The sequence below is a fragment of the Phocoena phocoena genome, chromosome 16 (assembly GCF_963924675.1).
Source record: "Phocoena phocoena chromosome 16, mPhoPho1.1, whole genome shotgun sequence".
Lineage (NCBI taxonomy): Eukaryota > Metazoa > Chordata > Mammalia > Artiodactyla > Phocoenidae > Phocoena > Phocoena phocoena.
The window spans coordinates 80,771,225-80,788,251 of record NC_089234.1 but is presented as its reverse complement, the minus strand read 5'-3'; the positions used below and the strand labels follow the sequence as shown (position 1 = coordinate 80,788,251).

The 17,027-nt window shown below is 44.4% G+C and overlaps 1 protein-coding gene across 1 annotated transcript in view; it reads left to right on the top strand.

Moving 5' to 3' along the window:
* The window catches only part of DISC1 (DISC1 scaffold protein), a 288,333-nt gene that overhangs the window by 54,791 nt on the left and 216,515 nt on the right, over nt 1-17,027 (top strand). Inside the window, exons 6-7 of the mRNA XM_065893936.1 lie at nt 690-819; nt 9,246-9,472. Coding sequence (XP_065750008.1) covers nt 690-819; nt 9,246-9,472 — 357 coding nt within the window. The remainder of the gene's footprint in view (nt 1-689; nt 820-9,245; nt 9,473-17,027) is intronic.

Here is a 17,027-nt window from a genome sequence, read left to right as displayed (position 1 = left end):
CATCTTCACCGGCGTTGCTTCAACCAAATATGCCAACTCTTGCGAGCATGGGAGAAAGAGATTTTTAGTGGTTTTTGACAGTCTTTTAGCAAACCTTTTCTGAGAATCTCTGACCCAGGCATCAGTCAACCCTCTTTGTCATCTCCACAGCCAAGATCAGCCCTGGAAGTTTGCTCTGGATGGCCCAGGCAGAGCTGTCCAATGATGTATAATGCAAACCACATACATGATTTTAAATGCTCTAGTAGCCACATTTTTAAAAAGTAAGAAAAAACAAGTAAAATTCATTTTTAAAATATACTTAGTTAACCCAGTATGTCAAAAACATTGTCATCCCAACAGGTAATGAATGTAAATATCATTAATGAGCTATTTTACACTCTTCGTTTCATACTAAGTCTTTAAAATCTGGTGTGTATTTTACACTTTCAGCGCAGATAGCCACACGCATAGCTACGGTGCTGGACAGTGCCCAGTCCAGTTAAGCAAGGTGGCTCTGGGAAACAGCCAAAGCCCCGACAGATTGTCATTAAAACAAAAACTTACATTAGGGACCTCATCCCTTTGACCCTCCTAAGGATGAGAGCCGCTGGGGGCCACTTTGTGGACCTTCTTTCCATTAACATTCTTGTAGATCTGAGGATTTCAGCTCATCCATATCCGTACCAATATGTACGTTTTGTTTTAAGAGCTAGCAGTGACGACACCCAAGCTGAGCTCAGAACGGAGCCGAAGATGTTGGAACCCACTGCTCAGGACAACCTGCTTGTGTCCATCACCAGGCGAGACTGGCTTCTCCAAGAAAAGCAGCAGTTACAGGTAAGCGGGTGAAGAATCTTCAAGAAACAAGACATCATTTTTCTTATCCATTTGAGCCAAAGGTAGCAAAGTGGGTCTTTGCTTTGCTTGAGTGAAGCAATTAGAGCGTTGGCTGTCCACCTGGAAGCACAAGGTGGAGGGTGGTGACTAGGGGGCCTGTCGGGAGTCTCATTACCAACGAGGGGTTGAAAGCTTGGCGGTGTGTGTGCCTGTTTTTGCTATTCCTCATTACCTGTTGAATATGCTTTCCTTGTCTGCCAGGCCAGTTTGTCACCTCTTCTCGTTTTGCCCTGAAGAAGGTTCTTTTAGAAGGCAGAAAAAAAATCTGAGCTGTGGCAATGCTTTATGGCAATTGCTGTCAGGTTGGACTCTGAGTAGCACCTGTCAGGAGGCAGAGCTGTAAGTGTGGACTGGGCAAAGTGGGCGGGACTGGGAAAGACTGGGAATGACTGGGGCATCGTGGGAGCTCCACGTTGGCCCAGAGCAGTGGATGCAAGTTGGCCGAGAATCATCAGGGGCTAGAAATCTTGGTGCAGCCCTGAGTTCCAGCCAGGAGGCAACCAGGAGCTCTGGAAGTCGACAGTGTACCCCAGAGACAAGGAGCCCTGCGACTCTGTCCACACCTGCCTGAGCCTGGAGACCTTGAGGCAGGAATGGGGAACATTGACGTCTGGAAAGAGCAGAGGGCTTCAACACTGAGTCCAATAGCTGGCTTAGGCTCCAAACAGCTGAATGACCTTAGACAAGTTAATGGGGCTCAGACATGTTACTGGAAGCCCTCCCGCTGCCCCTGCCTCGAGCAGAGTGTTCTTATTGTCTGAGTTTGCTCATCCAGGTCCATACAATAGCAAGGTGGCAAAGGGAAGCAAACATGGTTGCTATTTGAAAATATTCTCCAGTAAACTGGCACTTTTTTTTTTAATCGAAGAGACTGTCTTTTCTGCATTGTATATCCTTGCCCCCTTTGTCATAGATTAGTTGACCATAGGTGCGTGGGTTTATCTCTGGGCTTTCTATCCTGTTCCATTGGTGTATATTTCTGTTTTTATGCCAGTACCATATTGTTTTGATTACCATAGCTTTGTAGTGTAGTCTGAAGTCCGGGAGTCTGATTCCTCCAGCTCCACTTTTTTCCCCTCAAGATTGCTTTGGCTATTCAAGGTCTCTTGTGTTTCCATCCAAACTTTAAGATTTTTTGTTCTAGTTCTGTAAAAAATGCTGTTGATAGTTTGATAGGGATTGCATTGAATCTGTAGATTGCTTTGGGTAGTATAGTCATTTTCACAATATTGGTTCTTCCCATCCAAGAACATGGTATATCTCTCTGTCTATTTGTGTCATCTTTGATTTCTTTCATCAGTGTCTTATAGTTTTCTGTGTACAGGTATTTTACCTCCTTAGGTAGGTTTATTCCTAGGTATTTTATTCTTTTTGTTACAGTGGTGAATGGGATTGTTTCCTTAATTTCTCTTTCTGATCTTTCATTGTTAGTGTATAGGAATGCAAGAGATTTCTGTGTATTAATTTTGTATCCTGCAACTTTACCAGATTCTTTGATGAGCTCTAGTAGTTTTCTGGTGGCATCTTTAGAATTCTCTATGTATAGTATCATGTCATCTGCAAACAGTGACAGTTTTACTTCTTCTTTTCCAATTTGTATTCCTTTTATTTCTTTTTCTTCTCTGATTGCCATGGCTAGGACTTCCAAAACTATGTTGAATAACAGTGGCGAGAGTGGACATCCTTGTCCTGTTCCTGATCTTAGAGGAAATGCTTTCAGTTTTGCAGCATTGAGAACGATGTTGATGTTGGCTGTGGGTTTGTCATATATGGCCTTTATCATGTTGAGGTAAGTTCCCTCTATGCCTGGTTCTGGAGAGTTTTATTCATAAATAGGTGTTGAATTTTGTCAAAAGCTTTTTCTGCATTGATTAAGATGATTATATGGTTTTTATTCCTCAATCTGTTAACATGGTGTATCACACTGAATGATTTGCGTATATCAAAGAATCCTTGCATCCCTGGGATAAATCCCACTTGATCGTGGTGTATGATCCTTTTAATGTGTTGTTGGACTCTGTTTGCTAGTATTTTTGCATCTATATTCATCAGTGATATTGCTCTGTAATTTTCTTTTTTTGTAGTATCTTTGTCTGGCTTTGGTATCAGGGTGATGGTGGCCTTGTCGAATTAGTTTGGGAGTGTTCCTTCCTCTGCAGTTTTTTGGAAGAGTTTGAGAAGGATGGGTGTTAGCTCTTCTCTAAATGTTTGTTAGAGTTCACCTGTGAAGCCATCTGGTCCTGGACTTTTCTTTGTTGGTAGATTTTTTTTTAACATCTTTATTGGAGTATAATTGCTTTACAATGGTGTGTTAGTTTCTGCTCTATAACAAAGTGAATCAGCTATACAGATACATATACCCCCATATCTCCTCCCTCTTGCATCTCCCTCCCACCCTTCCTATCCCACCCCTCTAGGTGGTCACAAAGCACCTAGCTGATCTCCCAGTGCTATGTGGCTGCTTCCCACTAGCTATCTATTTTACATTTGGTAGTGTATATATGTCCATGCCACTCTCTCACTTAGTCCCAGCATACCCTTCCCCCTCCCTGAGTCCTCAAGTCCATTCTCTACGTCTGCGTCTTTATTCCTGTCCTGCCCCTAGGTTCTTTATTCCTGTCCTGCCCCTAGAACCATTTTTTTTTTATTCCATATATATGTGTTAGCATACGGTATTTGTTTTTCTCTTTCTGACTTACTTCAGTCTATATGACAGTCTCTAGGTCTATACACCTCACTACAAATAACTCAATCTCGTTTCTTTTTATGGCTGAGTAATATTCCATTGTATGTATGTGCCACATCTTCTTTATCCATTCATCTGTCGGTGGACACTTAGGTTGCTTCCATGTCCTGGCTGTTGTAAATAGAGCTGCAGTGAACATTGTGGTACATGACTCTTTTTGAGTTATGGTTTTCTCAGGGTATATGCCCAGTAGTGGTATTGCTGGGTCGTATGGTAGTTCTATTTTTAGTTTTTTAAGGAACCCCCATACTGTTCTCCATAGTGGCTGTATCAATTTACATTCTCACAAACAGTGCAAGAGGGTTCCCTTTTCTCCACACCCTCTCCAGCATTTATTGTTGGTAGATTTTTTGATGATGGCCATTCTGACTGTTGTGAGGTGATACCTCATTGTAGTTTTGATTTGCATTTCTCTAATGATTAATGATGTTGAGCATCCTTTTATGTGTTTGTTGGCAATCTGTATATCTTCTTTGGAGAAATGTCTATTTAGGTCTCCTGCCCATTTTTGGATTGGGTTGTTTGTTCTTTTGTTATTGAGCTGCATGAGCTGCTTGTAAATTTTGGAGATTAATCCTTTGTCAGTTGTTTCATCTGCAAATATTTTCTCCCATTCTGAGGGTTGTCTTCGTCTTGTTTATGGTTTCCTTTGCTGTGCAAAAGCTTTTAAGTTTCATTAGGTCCCATTTGTTTATTTTTGTTTTTATTTCCATTTCTCTAGGAGGTGGGTCAAAAAGGAACTTGCTGTGATTTATGTCACAGAGTGTTCTGCCTATGTTTTTTGGAAGATTTTTAATCACAGTTTCAATTACATTACTTGTGATTGGTCTGTTCATATTTTCTATTTCTTCCTGGTTCAGTGTTGGAAGGTTATACCTTTCTAAGAATTTGTCCATTTTTTCCAGGTTGTCCATTTTATTGGCAAAGAGCTGCTTGTAGTAGTCCCTTATGATGCTTTGTATTTCTGCGTTGTCCATTGTAACTTCTCCTTTTTCATTTCTGATTCTATTGATTTGAGTCCTCTCCCTCTTTTTCTTGAAGAGTCTGGCTAAAGGTTTATCAATTTTATCTTCTCAAAGAACCAGCTTTTAGTTTTTTGATTTTTGCTATTGTTTTCTTTGTTTCTATTCCATTTATTTCTGCTCTGATCTTTATGATTTCTTTCCTTCTACCATCTTTGGGTTTTGTTTGTTTGTTCTTCTCTCTCTAGTGCTTTTCTTTTGGTTAGATTGCTTATTTGAGATTTTTCTTGTTTCTTGAGGTAGGATTGTATTGCTACAAACTTCCCTCTTAGAACTGCTTTTGCTGCATCCCATCGGTTTTGGATATACATGTTCTTGTCATTTGTCTCTAGGTATTTTTTGATTTCCTCTTTGCTTTCTTCAGTGATCTCTTGGTTATTTAGTAATGTATTGTTTAGCCTCCATGTGTTTGTGTTTTTTACGGGCTTTTTCCCCCCTGTAATTGGTTCCTAATCTCATAGCATTGTGGTCGGAAAAGATGCTTGATATGATTTCAGTTGTCTTAAATTTACCGAGGCTTGATTTGTGACCCAAGATGTGATCTAACCTGGAGAATGTTCCATGTACACATGAGAAGAAAGTGTAATCTGCTGTTTTCAGATGGAATGTCTTATAAATATCAAGTAAATCTATCTGGTCTATTGTGTCACTTAAAGCTTGTGTTTCCTTATTAATTTACTGTCTGGATGATCTGTCCATTGGTGTAAAAGTCCCCCACTATTATTGTGTTACTGTTGATTTCCTGTTTTTATAGCTGTTAGCATTTGCCTTATGTACTGAGGTGCTCCTGTGTTGGGTGCATATATATTTATAATTGTTATATCTTCTTCTTGGATTGATCCCTCGATCATTATGTAATGTCCTTCCTTGTCTCTTGTAACATTCTTTATTTTAAAGTCTATTTTATCTGATATGATTATTGCTATTCCAGCTTTCTTTTGATTTCCATTTGCATGGAATGTCTTTTTCCATCCCCTCACTTTCAGTCTGTATGTGTCCCTAGGTCTGAAGTGGGTCTCTTGTAGACAGCATATATATGGGTCTTGTTGTTGTATCCATTCAGCAAGCCTGTGTCTTTTGGTTGGAGCATTTAATCCATTCATATTTAAGGTAATTATCGATATGTATGTTCCTATTACCATTTTCTTAATTGTTTTGTGTTTGTTTTTGTAGGTTCTTTACTTCTCTTGTGTTTCGCACTTAGAGAAGTTCCTTTATCATTTGCTGTAGAGCTGATTTGGTGGTGCTGAATTCTCTTAGCTTTTGCTTGTCTATAAAGCTTTGGATTTCTCTGTCAAATCTGAATGACATCCTTGCCGGGTAGAGTAATCTTGGTTGTAGGTTCTTCCCTTTCATTACTTTAAATATATCGTGCCACTCCCTTCTGGCTTGTAGAGTGTCTGCTGAGAAATCGGCTGTTAACGTTATGGGAGTTCCCTTGTATGTTATTTGTCCTTTCTCCCTTGCTGCTTTCAATAATTTTTCTTCGCCTTTAATTTTTCTCAGTTTGGTTACTATGTGTCTCAGCATGTTTCTCCTTGGTTTTATCCTGCCTGGGACTCTGTGTACTTCCTGGACTTGGGTGGATATTTCCTTTCTCATGTTAGGGAAGTTTTCAACTATAATCTCTTCAAATATTTTCTTGGGTCCTTTCTCTCTCTCTCCTCCTTCTGGGACCTCTATAGTGCGAATGTTGGTGCATTTAATGCTGTCCCAGAGGTCTCTTAGGCTGTATTCATTTCTTTTCATTCTTTTTTCTTTATTCTGTTCTGCGGCAGTGAATTCCACCATTCTGTCTTCCAGGTCACTTATCCGTTCTTCTGCCTCAGTTATTCTGCTATTGATTCCTTCTAGTGTATTTTTCATTTCAGTTATTGTATTGTTCATCTCTGTTTGTTTGTTCTTTAATTCTTCTAGGTCTTTGTTAAACATTTCTTGCATCTTCTCGATCTTTGCCTCCATTGTTTTTCCGAGGTCCTGGATCATCTTCACTATCATTATTGTGAATTCTTTTTCTGGAAGGTTGCCTATCTCCGCTTCATTTAGTTGTTTTTCTGGGGTTTCATCTTGTTCCTTCATCTGGTACGTAGTCCTCTGCCTTTTCATGTTGTCTGTCTTTCTGTGAATGTGGTTTTTGTTCCACAGGCTGTAGGATTGTAGTTCTTCTTGCTTCTGCTGCCTGCCCTCTGGTGGATGAGAAACTGGCACTTTCATATTCAGTGGGCATCACTGTAAGGTTCGGGTAGCTGAAAATGTGAAGTCTGGTTTTTGGTTCTGAACAATATTCACCAGTTGAAGGTCTCCCCAATTCCTGATGACGTCAGAGTGTACAGAACATACTTAGTGTTTGGAGGGAGCATTCATGGCAGAACTCTGGGGGAAGGTGGATATTCATTTATTCAGCAGAATTTTTGAGTGCCTGTGACATGCCAGGTACTGTTTGCAATGCTCAGGGTTCCTGTGGAGTTTATGTCCTAGTGGGGGTGGGAGTGCGGAGATAGACAAGAAATGGCAAACGTGATAAAAGCCTAAATTCTATGCCTAGAATGTTGTAGGGTGGTAAGAGCTACAGTGCATGGATCAGAGTGTTGGGGTAGGGGAGTCTACTCACTGAGAAGGGAGATTGAAGCGAACGCTTGATGGAAGAGGGAGAGGGGCCTTGCAGAAATCTCCAGTAAGAGCGTTCCCCACGGGGGGGGGCAGTCACTTGAAGGCTGCAGTGGGAGTGTGCCCCATGCCTTCGAAGGGTAGCCAGGAGGCCAGGGTTGCAGAGAACAGCAGAGGAGAAGGTCAGTGATGAGAGGGCCTTTGCAGGGCCTTGTGAGGTCTTGGGCTCTTCTCTGACTGGATTGGGAGCCATGGGGGGTTTTTAAGCAGTGAAGTTCTGTAATTGACCGCAATTTAAAGAGTCACTTTGACATCTGTGTGAGAATAGGGTGGAGGGCCACTGTGGAAAACAGGATGGTGTTTCTTCAAAAAATTAAAATTACGATGTGATTCAGCAATTTCTCTTCTGGGTTTAAGCCCCAAAAGGACTGAAAGCAGAGACCCAAAGACATCTCCATAGCATCATTATTCACAACGGTCAAAAGGTGGAAGCGACCCAAGGGTCCATCGACAAATGAATGAATAAACGAAGTGTGGTGTATACATACAACGCCGTATCATTCAGCCTTTCAAAGGGAGAGGATTCTGAAACGTGCTACAGCATGGATGAAACTTGAGGACATTATACTAAGTGAAATGAGCCAGCCTCAAAAAGACAAATATTGTATGATTCCACGTATACGAGGTCCCCAGAAGAGTTAGATTCTAGAGACAGAAAGCAGAATGATGACTGCCAAGCCTGGAGGCAGGGGGAATGGTGGGGTCAGTGTTTAATGGGGACAGAATTTCAGTTTTGCGGGATGCAAAGAGCTCTGGAGGTGGATGGTGGTGATGGTTGTACAACAATATGAATATACTTCATGCCACTGAATTACACTTAAAAATGGTTAAGATGGTACATTTTATGTTACCTGTATTTTACCACAGTTAAAAAAACCCAAAACAAACAAACAGAAGAGAAAAGAATAGGGGATGGGAGTTCAAAGGTTGGAAGTAGGGAGGTGAGATGGGAGACAGTGTCAGTAATACCATAATCTTGGACCAGTGGGACGCACGCTGTTGTTTTCTTAGGGTGTCTTGGGTGGATCCTCAGTACCTCCTGCTGTGTGTCCTTCCTCCCCTACTGGAAGAGGGGTCAGTGGGTAGAGCTGTGGGTGATGTGTACCTTGAGGCTGAGAGGACGTGGGTGAGAGATGGGGGGACAGCCAGGGTTAGAGCTATGCTCTCATCAGCTGGAAACCAGTGCATGGAGCCTGGGAGTGTGTTAACTAAAAGAGTCTCGTTTTAGATTCAGAATCCTATGGTCAGTGAGATGATTAGCTGCCGTAAGTAACACTTTACGCACAGCGGGCATTCAATTACCTGCTGCTTGTTTTATCCATTGACCTCAAGATTGGACAATGCTCGAGTCTTTGGATTTTGGTTTGTTGTATTAGTGGAAGTTAAATTTATTTACTATTTTTATGAACCGAGACAGGAGAGTGCTATCTGCGGCATGCCATTTTTCTCGCAATCCTGTAGACTTAAGAGGCTATGATTTCTAATCTTTCTCTACATGGTAAATTTGCATGTTTGGGGACAGACCAGCCAAGCCTCGTTTGCTTTTCTTTTTTGGGCTGTGGGTTGTGTTTCCTGCTTACTGGTGTCTCAAGTCCATGAAGTTTGCCGCCCTGTGTTCTAGCTCTGTCACCTGAAATGAAGTAAGTCGTTTATATATTTGCTGGCTTCTTCCAAGTCAAATTCTTGGCTCACCACCCGGAGTTATTTCATGCTTGGGAGGGAATGTTTCTCCTTATGCCAACTAATCAGAAATACAAAGCTGGCGTGATTTTTCCAGTTCAGCAAACCTCCAAAAATCTGCCTGCTTCGGAAGGGCAGCTTCACGGCTCTCATGCATATGGCGGACTCTCATGGAAAGGACTCATTTTCAGCAGTGCAGTCTGCCACGAGCAGGGTGAATTTACAAAATCTCCTCTCTCTGTTCTCTACAGAAAGAAATCGAAGCCCTCCAAGCCAGGATGTCTGTGCTGGACGCAAAAGATCAACAGCTGAGAAGGGAACTAGAAGAGCAGGAGTGGGTCCTCCCGTGGCAGGGCTGCGACCTCATGGGAGGGCTGTCCCTGGGCGAGTTGCAGGAGGTCAGCAAGACCTTGCAGGACACCCTGGCCTTGGCCGAGCAGATTCCCGTCCGTGCGGAGCCGCCCGAAACCATCAGGAGGTACTGACTGGTGATTTCCTAACTGATTGTGGATCGCTCATCTCGTTGATCTGCTTATGGGATTGATTTTGTCTGCTGGCCCGCATATATAAATTATTTTCCAAGCAGTGCTTTGTTTTTTCAAGGGAAGCACCGTTGATATTTTGAGTGGCAAAATTCTTCGTGGTGTGGGGCAGTCCTGCACATCGCAGGGTATTTTACACGCTGGCTACATACCCGCTAAATACCACGATTCCTCTCCATTCTGATATGGACCTTTCCCATTTCCAAACGCCCCAGGGGTGCCTTCCTTCCCTTTTGAGATCTTCTGGGGCTCAGTTGGTTGGAGATTTGGATGCCAGCCTTTGCTGAGGGTGACCAGCTGGGGACAGGAGAGGCTGGTGAGCTGGAGGGAGGAGGCCCAATCAGTGTCCTGGAAGAATGAGTCATTATTCATGGCACTAACATTTACTGAGTCTTACTATTTGCCAGGCACTGTGCTAAGCTTTACTCTATATGAGTTGCTTCTATTATTATACCCATTTCACAGAGGAGGACAAGAGAGTTTAAGAAGGTTAAATAATTTGCCCAAAGTGCCAATTAATAATAGCAAAACTGATACTTCAATTCCTGTTCATTATGTCAAAGCCTAGTTTCTTTTCTTTTTTAGTTTTACTTTTCACTTTCTATTTTTTAAATATCTTTATTGGAGTATAATTGCTTTACAATGGTGTGTTAGTTTCTGCTTTATAACAAAGTGAATCAGTTATACATATACATGTGTTCCCATATCTCTTCCCTCACACGTCTCCCTCCCTCCCTCCCATAGCCTAGTTTCTTATCCACTTGCTATAGAGGGAGAACTTTCCTTGTGTTCTGCGTCTTGGGAGACCCAAGAGATACACATGGACCTCTTGCCTTTGGGGAGGTCATAACCTTATATGGCGAAAGACAGAACCCACCCTTACTCATGTTAGACAGAAAGTGAGCCGTGCCTGGATGAACACGCAGGTGTGGTGAGGCCTGCAGGTGCGGCGGGTGTAGAGCAGTGAGGGGGATGAAAGTTCTGCCTGCAGAAAATACTTAAGAAAACGTCACCCCCTGTAGCAGTTGAGAATATGGACTCTACCATCTGATTACCTCACTCAACCGCTTATTAGCTGGAACCACTTCTTATTGGGGGAGGGATGGGCTGTTGGGAGGATGCACTGAGTTAATACATATAAAGCTCGTATAACGGTGCCTGGGTGGCGGCAAGTGCTTTACCATGCTTACTGCCTGTCGTTTTTACCACGGGGATTTCAGTCTTCTGAAGCCTTCTAACTGCCTTCCAGATGTGTTTTAGACTATTCAGCGAGTACCTGTCCCCTCTCACACTTGTCCCACACCCGATCCAGCCCATCGAAGCTGGATGCTTGTCCAGGGAGCTGCCCATGGTGTCCTCCCCTCCCCTCCCAGCCCTGATATTTCCCTGCAGAACTCTAACCCCGGGCTCATGCCCGTGGAGAGGGGGAAGAGATGTGTGTTGTTGCCAGATTTCAGCCAGAAGAAACTCACCATCAAGTCTGCCTGCGCTCTTTCTGCTTCACTTTCGCCTGCGTCCTTACGGTATAGCCTTGGCCTCTAGGGACCTTTCCTACTCCTGCTTCCCTTGTCCCTCCTATGGAAGTCATGCTACACACACAGACGCACACAATACACACATGCACACACACACGCACACACATGCACACACACGATAATACACATTACGTATCATATGTAATTATACATGTGACGTATGCATTATATTAGACAGATGTATATATGGAGTGTGTGTAATATACAAGATGAAATACACATGTGCATTTATTTTTATGTGTATAAAAGCACACGTTTACACATGAAGCTTAAAGTGAGCCTTTTTTGGTCCCGCCATCCAGATGTGTCCTACTTATTTCTCCTTTTGCTTTGAACAGCACAGAGGTTAGTCTCACTCCTCTCATCTCTCTCACAAGCACTTCGAGGGGAAGAAGGAGGACGTGCTTAGCTTAGAGCCCACTGCAGTATTTCACAAAGCCTCTGTGTTTTGAGCTGAATTCCCGGGCAGCGTCCCTGCAGGTGTGCCCTGGCCCCATACAGAGACACACAGGAGGCAGGGCGCCTGCTTTCTCACTTGCTGACTCATGGCAGGCAGAGCAGCCCGGCGTGGTGGGCAGGCTGTCCTCGTTATTCTCATTTAACAGTTGAGGAAAATAAGAACTCAGAAAATTTCCTGGGGATGCAGCTAGTAAGAGACCTAACTTAGATCGTTTCCACTTAGAGATCTCTTAGTCTAAAACGAAGAGCTCCAGAGTGTGGCAGCTGATGGAGCTGGGCCCCTGAACTCAGATCTTACCATTTCTAGTCTGTTATTCTGCCCATGTGCTCCAGCCTGCCTTTTCACCAGGATGAGATGCGGATGAAATAAAGGGGTGACTTCGGCCGAGTCATCCAGTGCTCTAATCAACTGAACAGACTCTTGAAAGACCTTTCAAGGTTTGTGGCAGTCTGATTCTATGACGCTGTTAGGGAAATCCGATGTAAGGATGGCTCTTGAACGTGCTGCAGTGCCGTCTGGGGGCTCCTCGGGGAGGACCCATCATCCCCGAATCCACCTGTGCCCACGGAGGTTACAGAGTTCAGGTCAGGAGCAGGCGCTCACTTTTTTTTTTTTGCGGTACGCGGGCCTCTCACTGCTGTGGCCTCTCCTGCTGCGGAGCGCAGTCTCCGGACATGCAGGCTCAGCGGCCATGGCTCACGGGCCCAGTCGCGCCGCGGCGTGTGGGATCTTCCCGGACCGGGGCACGAACCCGTGTCCCCTGCATCGGCAGGCAGACTCTCAACCACTGCGCCACCAGGGAAGCCCCAGGCTCTCACTTTTTGTGCTGATCTGCCTGCAGGAACACCTGGGCATCTCAGTGACCTGAACCCACGAGGGCTCAGTGTAGGGGGGAGTCTTAGGAATAGAAGGACTAACGGTTGCGTGGCAAGGGTGGGAGGGAAAGTCCCAGAGTGACTGCAAACAAAAAGCAACACGGGCAATTCAATGGCTAGTTCATAGTGTGACCTCCCACCTGTGCTGAGGACCCTTGCTGTGAGAGCACCGCCAGCACTGAGTGGGGTTTCATGTTGCTGGAGAGGGACCACCCTGAGGCATTCTCGTCATCTGGGGGACCCTGCAGGAGCTGACCCTTGGCATCTCCTTTATTTACTTGGTGGTGCAGGGGGCACCTCCCAGGTGCAGGTTTTGTCTGGTCAGCTTCCTCTCTTCCACCTGGAGGAGGGAGGCATCGTGCTGTTCCTCGCCATAGATATCAAATGGAAAAACCATCATTGTTATGTGTGCTTTCCATAAGAAGGAAGGCACGCTTTTGCCAAGCTGACAGGCCGTGGTACTCACTCCTAGAAATGGAGCATTTGAAAGCAGCCGATGTGGTTTTATTGGCCAACAGATCAGAGATTGCTTGGCCTAGTATCTTAACTAATTGTATCATAGTTTTTGCGATGAGGGATTGGTTTTCTTTTAGAACAATATCCCGTAGGTGCCCCAGCTAGAAGAGCGCATCTTATCTGCGTCAAAAGCTGTCTTTGTTTGTTGTGAGAGTACAGTGGACCCCTGAATAATGTGGGGATTAATCCCCGTGTAATTCAGAGCTGGCGCTCTGGATCCGTGGTGCCTTTGCGTACCGGAATTCAACCAACCACGGACCGTGTAGTATTCACTATGGGAAAATATCCGTGTATAAGTGGATTCTTGCAGTTCAGACCTTGTGTTGTTCAAGGGTCAACTGTAGTTTCTTCTCAGGCCAGATGAAGAGATCCAGACAAATTGTGAAATAGGAAAATCTCGGACTTATGAAGAGAGGCCAGCTAGAAGCTCAGTGGTGCTGTCTGGGGAGGAGCTGATTCTGACTGATTCCACAGTGTTCAGGCTCCACGGGGAGGCTATGCTGCCTTCCCTGGATAAGCCACACATTGCGCTCGCGAAGGAGCTTCCTAAGGGCGCTTGGCGTTTGTGAGTGACTCACTGGTGGAGACTGCTTGTGTGGGCGCCTTCCTTTCGGACTGTAGCTTGTGGGGAATCCTTGGGCCGCTGCTGTTCAAGAAGGACTGGAAGTAGAAGGGCACCTGCTGGGGACCGGAGAACCGACGGCTTTTTATTTGGATATTTTAATAGAAATCAAAGCAGCAGGTTGAATTTTCTGACATCTGTGTTTTGGATCAAATGTCTTAGCGGGATGGAATGAAAGAGCTGCCTTCCCAGGCATCAGAGCTGCCTTTTGATAGAGCCAGAGAGAATGGTTGTCTTCCAATGAATAAGAGGAAACTTTCCTACGTACCTGGGTATCGGGAACTCTGCGGTATGGAAGCTTACAGGGCAGGGACGCGTGAAAGACAGAAGCCACTCAAAAGATGTGTGTTGTACGTTAGTTGGACTTGCCTTCATCCCTGGGATTCCAATCCCTCAGCTTTAGAACAAACTCCTTGTTTGCTCCTGCAAGTCTTCCTCTGATGGGAGAGGTCTAGAAGGACGGGTTTCTCTAGTGAACCTGATCCTCCCCTACGGAAACCCATCCTTCCCCCTCTCTGTAGTGGGATTGGGGTGTGGGGTAGGGGAGGGGAAGGATGGGGACACAGGGAGGAAGGAGGTGACTGTTTCTGCGGTTTTCCTGGACGGCGTGCCTGCATTCGGGGTGTGAGTGTCCGTCTGTTTATTTCTGTAAGTGGAGGAGGGTCGTGATTTGCAGCTCATCTGCCTCGAGGGCCATCAGCCCTGCCCCTCTTGTTGGTCTGAGTGCCTTGAACATCAGTGGGGACAGGGCCAGCTGTGACCCTGGCTGACCGTAAAGCCAGGTAGGAGTAATCAGAGTAGCAACGACAGAGCTGAGTGAGGGCTGCGGACGCTACTTTCCAACATTCTTCAGAGACGCTTGGCTGGTTTGTATTAGTCTGTGGTTGAGTTCATTCCTCAGCTCCTGGGATTTTTCATGCTTTCTGAAATGTGTTGTGGCAGCTCACGGATGGATTGTCTCTCGTTGTACATTTGGAAGAAACATGTCACATCTTTTTACAAGCCGTTGGCACAAACTGCAAAACAAACTGAAGCCCTGGTTACGGCCAGGCTGGCTGGACCTTGGTGGGCGCATCTGAGCTGGGGAAGGGTGGTGGTGGAGAGCCAGGCCTGCTCCCTGGTCCCCGTTGCTTAACCGCTCAGGGCCCCCCGGCGAGGCTGGCCGACGCTTGGAGGTGCTCCGCCCTCCCCATGACACCTGCCCTCAGCCCACGATGAGCAGCCAGGCTGATGTCACGGCTCTTTTCAAGTGAGATTTAAAATAATGAAATTCAGCAGTTCACAACTGACTGGAAAAAAAATCATTCATCCCACTTTCCCCTCAGATACGTATCTTATTAGAGTGAAAAGACAGTGAAACAGCAAGGCCTGAATTGGAAAACAGACTCCGGGACCCGGGAGGAGCGAGGCGGATTCTCAGTGGGTGTGTGTAGGGGGACAGCTGTGTGTGTCCCAGTGATGCGCCCGGGGGATGGTGCCAATCTGGGACAATTTAGAGATTTCCGAAGAAATGCCCGCGGTCTCCAGGCTGCTTCTCCACTTGCTGTGATTCTGTTCTTCAGTCTCTGCTTCTGGTCTTTGCTTTTCTTCCTTCTCTGCCTTTGTCCTTCTTCACCTGGTTGGTTTGTCAGGAACAATGGCTCGATGAGACAGAGAGCGTGAGGGCTCATCTGGAGGAGAAGGACTGCTTTGTGTTGCTAAAAGTGCTAGATGAGATTCTGACTTCTCTTTATTTTTAAAGCAGATACTTTGCTTTTCCCAGGAATTCCTGAGGCAGACAGATCTTTGCCCAGAGAGTCAATGCAGTGAGTTTGGAGTATATAAGGAGCGTGAGACTGACCTTTCTTGCAGGAAGGCTTGCTTCCTTGATTAGACGGCATCCTCAGCGTTTGGGACAACTCTCATATTTATCATGTCGTCTTTCTTATTTTGATTGGTAATAATAATAACACATTAATTTAAATGTCACCATTGTTTACAAAATGCTCAGTTTTGCTCACAACCCTGTAAGATATATTGGGCAATATATTGGTTTTTGCAATATACTTTTCTTAACATCTTTTTTGGAGTATAATTGCTTTACAATGGTGTGTTAGTTTCTGCTGTATAAAAAAGTGAATCAGCTATACGTGTACTTATATCCTCATATCCCCTCCCTCTTGCTTCTCTCTCCCACCCTCCCTATCCCACCCCTCTAGGTGGTCACAAAGCACCTAGCTGATCTCCTTGTGCTATGGGGCTGCTTCCCACTAGCTATCTATTTTACATTTGGTAGTGTATATATGTCCATGCCACTCTCTCACTTGGTCCCAGCTTACCCTTCCCCCGCCCTGTGTCCTCAAGTCCATTCTGTATGTCTGTGTCTTTATTCCTGTCCTACCCCTAGTATCTTCAGAACCATTTTTTTTTTTTAGATTCCATATATATTTGTTAGCATACATATTTGTTTTTCTCTCTCTGACTTACTTCACTCTGTATGACAGATTCTAAGTCTGTCCACCTCACTACCAATAACTCAATTTCGTTCCTTTTTATGGCTGAGTAATATTCCATTGTATATATGTGCCACATCTTCTTTATCCATTCATCTGTCGATGGGCATTTAGGTTGCTTCCATATCCTGGCTACTGTAAATAGTGCTGCAACGAACATTGTGGTACATGTCTCTTTTTGAATTATGGTTTTCTCAGGGTATATGCCCAGTAGTGGGATTGCTGGGTCATATGGTAGTTCTATTTTTAGTTTTTTAAGGAACCTCCATACTGTTCTCCATAGTGACTATCAATTTACATTCCCACCAACAGTGCAGAGGGTTCCCTTTTCTCCACACCCGCTCCAGCATTTATTGTTTGTAGATTTTTTGATGATGGCCATTCTGACCAATGTGAGGTGATACCTAATTGGAGTTTTGATGTGCATTTCTCTAATGATTAATGATGTTGAGCATCCTTTCATGTGTTTGTTGGCAATCTGTATATCTTCTTTGGAGAAATGTCTATTTAGGTCTTCCGCCCATTTTGGATTGGGTTGTTTGTTTATTTGATATTGAGCTGCATGAGCTGCTTGTATATTTTGGAGATTAATCCTTTGTCTGTTGCTTCATTTGCAAATATTTTCTCCCATTCTGAGGGTTGTCTTTTCGTTCTGTTTATGGTTTCCTTTGCTGTGCAAAAGCTTTTAAGTTTCATTAGGTCCCATTTGTTTATATTTCCATTTCTCTAGGAGGTGGGTCAAAAGGATCTTGCTGTGACTTATGTCATAGAGTGTTCTGCCTATGTTTTCCTCTTAAGAGTTTTATAGTGTCTGGCTCTTTAGGTCTTTAGGTCTTTAATCCATTTTGAGTTTATTTTTGTGTATGGTGTTAGGGAGTGTTCTAATTTCATTCTTTTACATGTAACTGTCCAGTTTTCCCAGCACTACTTATTGAAGAGGGTTTCTTTTCTCCATTGTATATTCTTGCCTCCTTTATCAAAGATAAGGTGA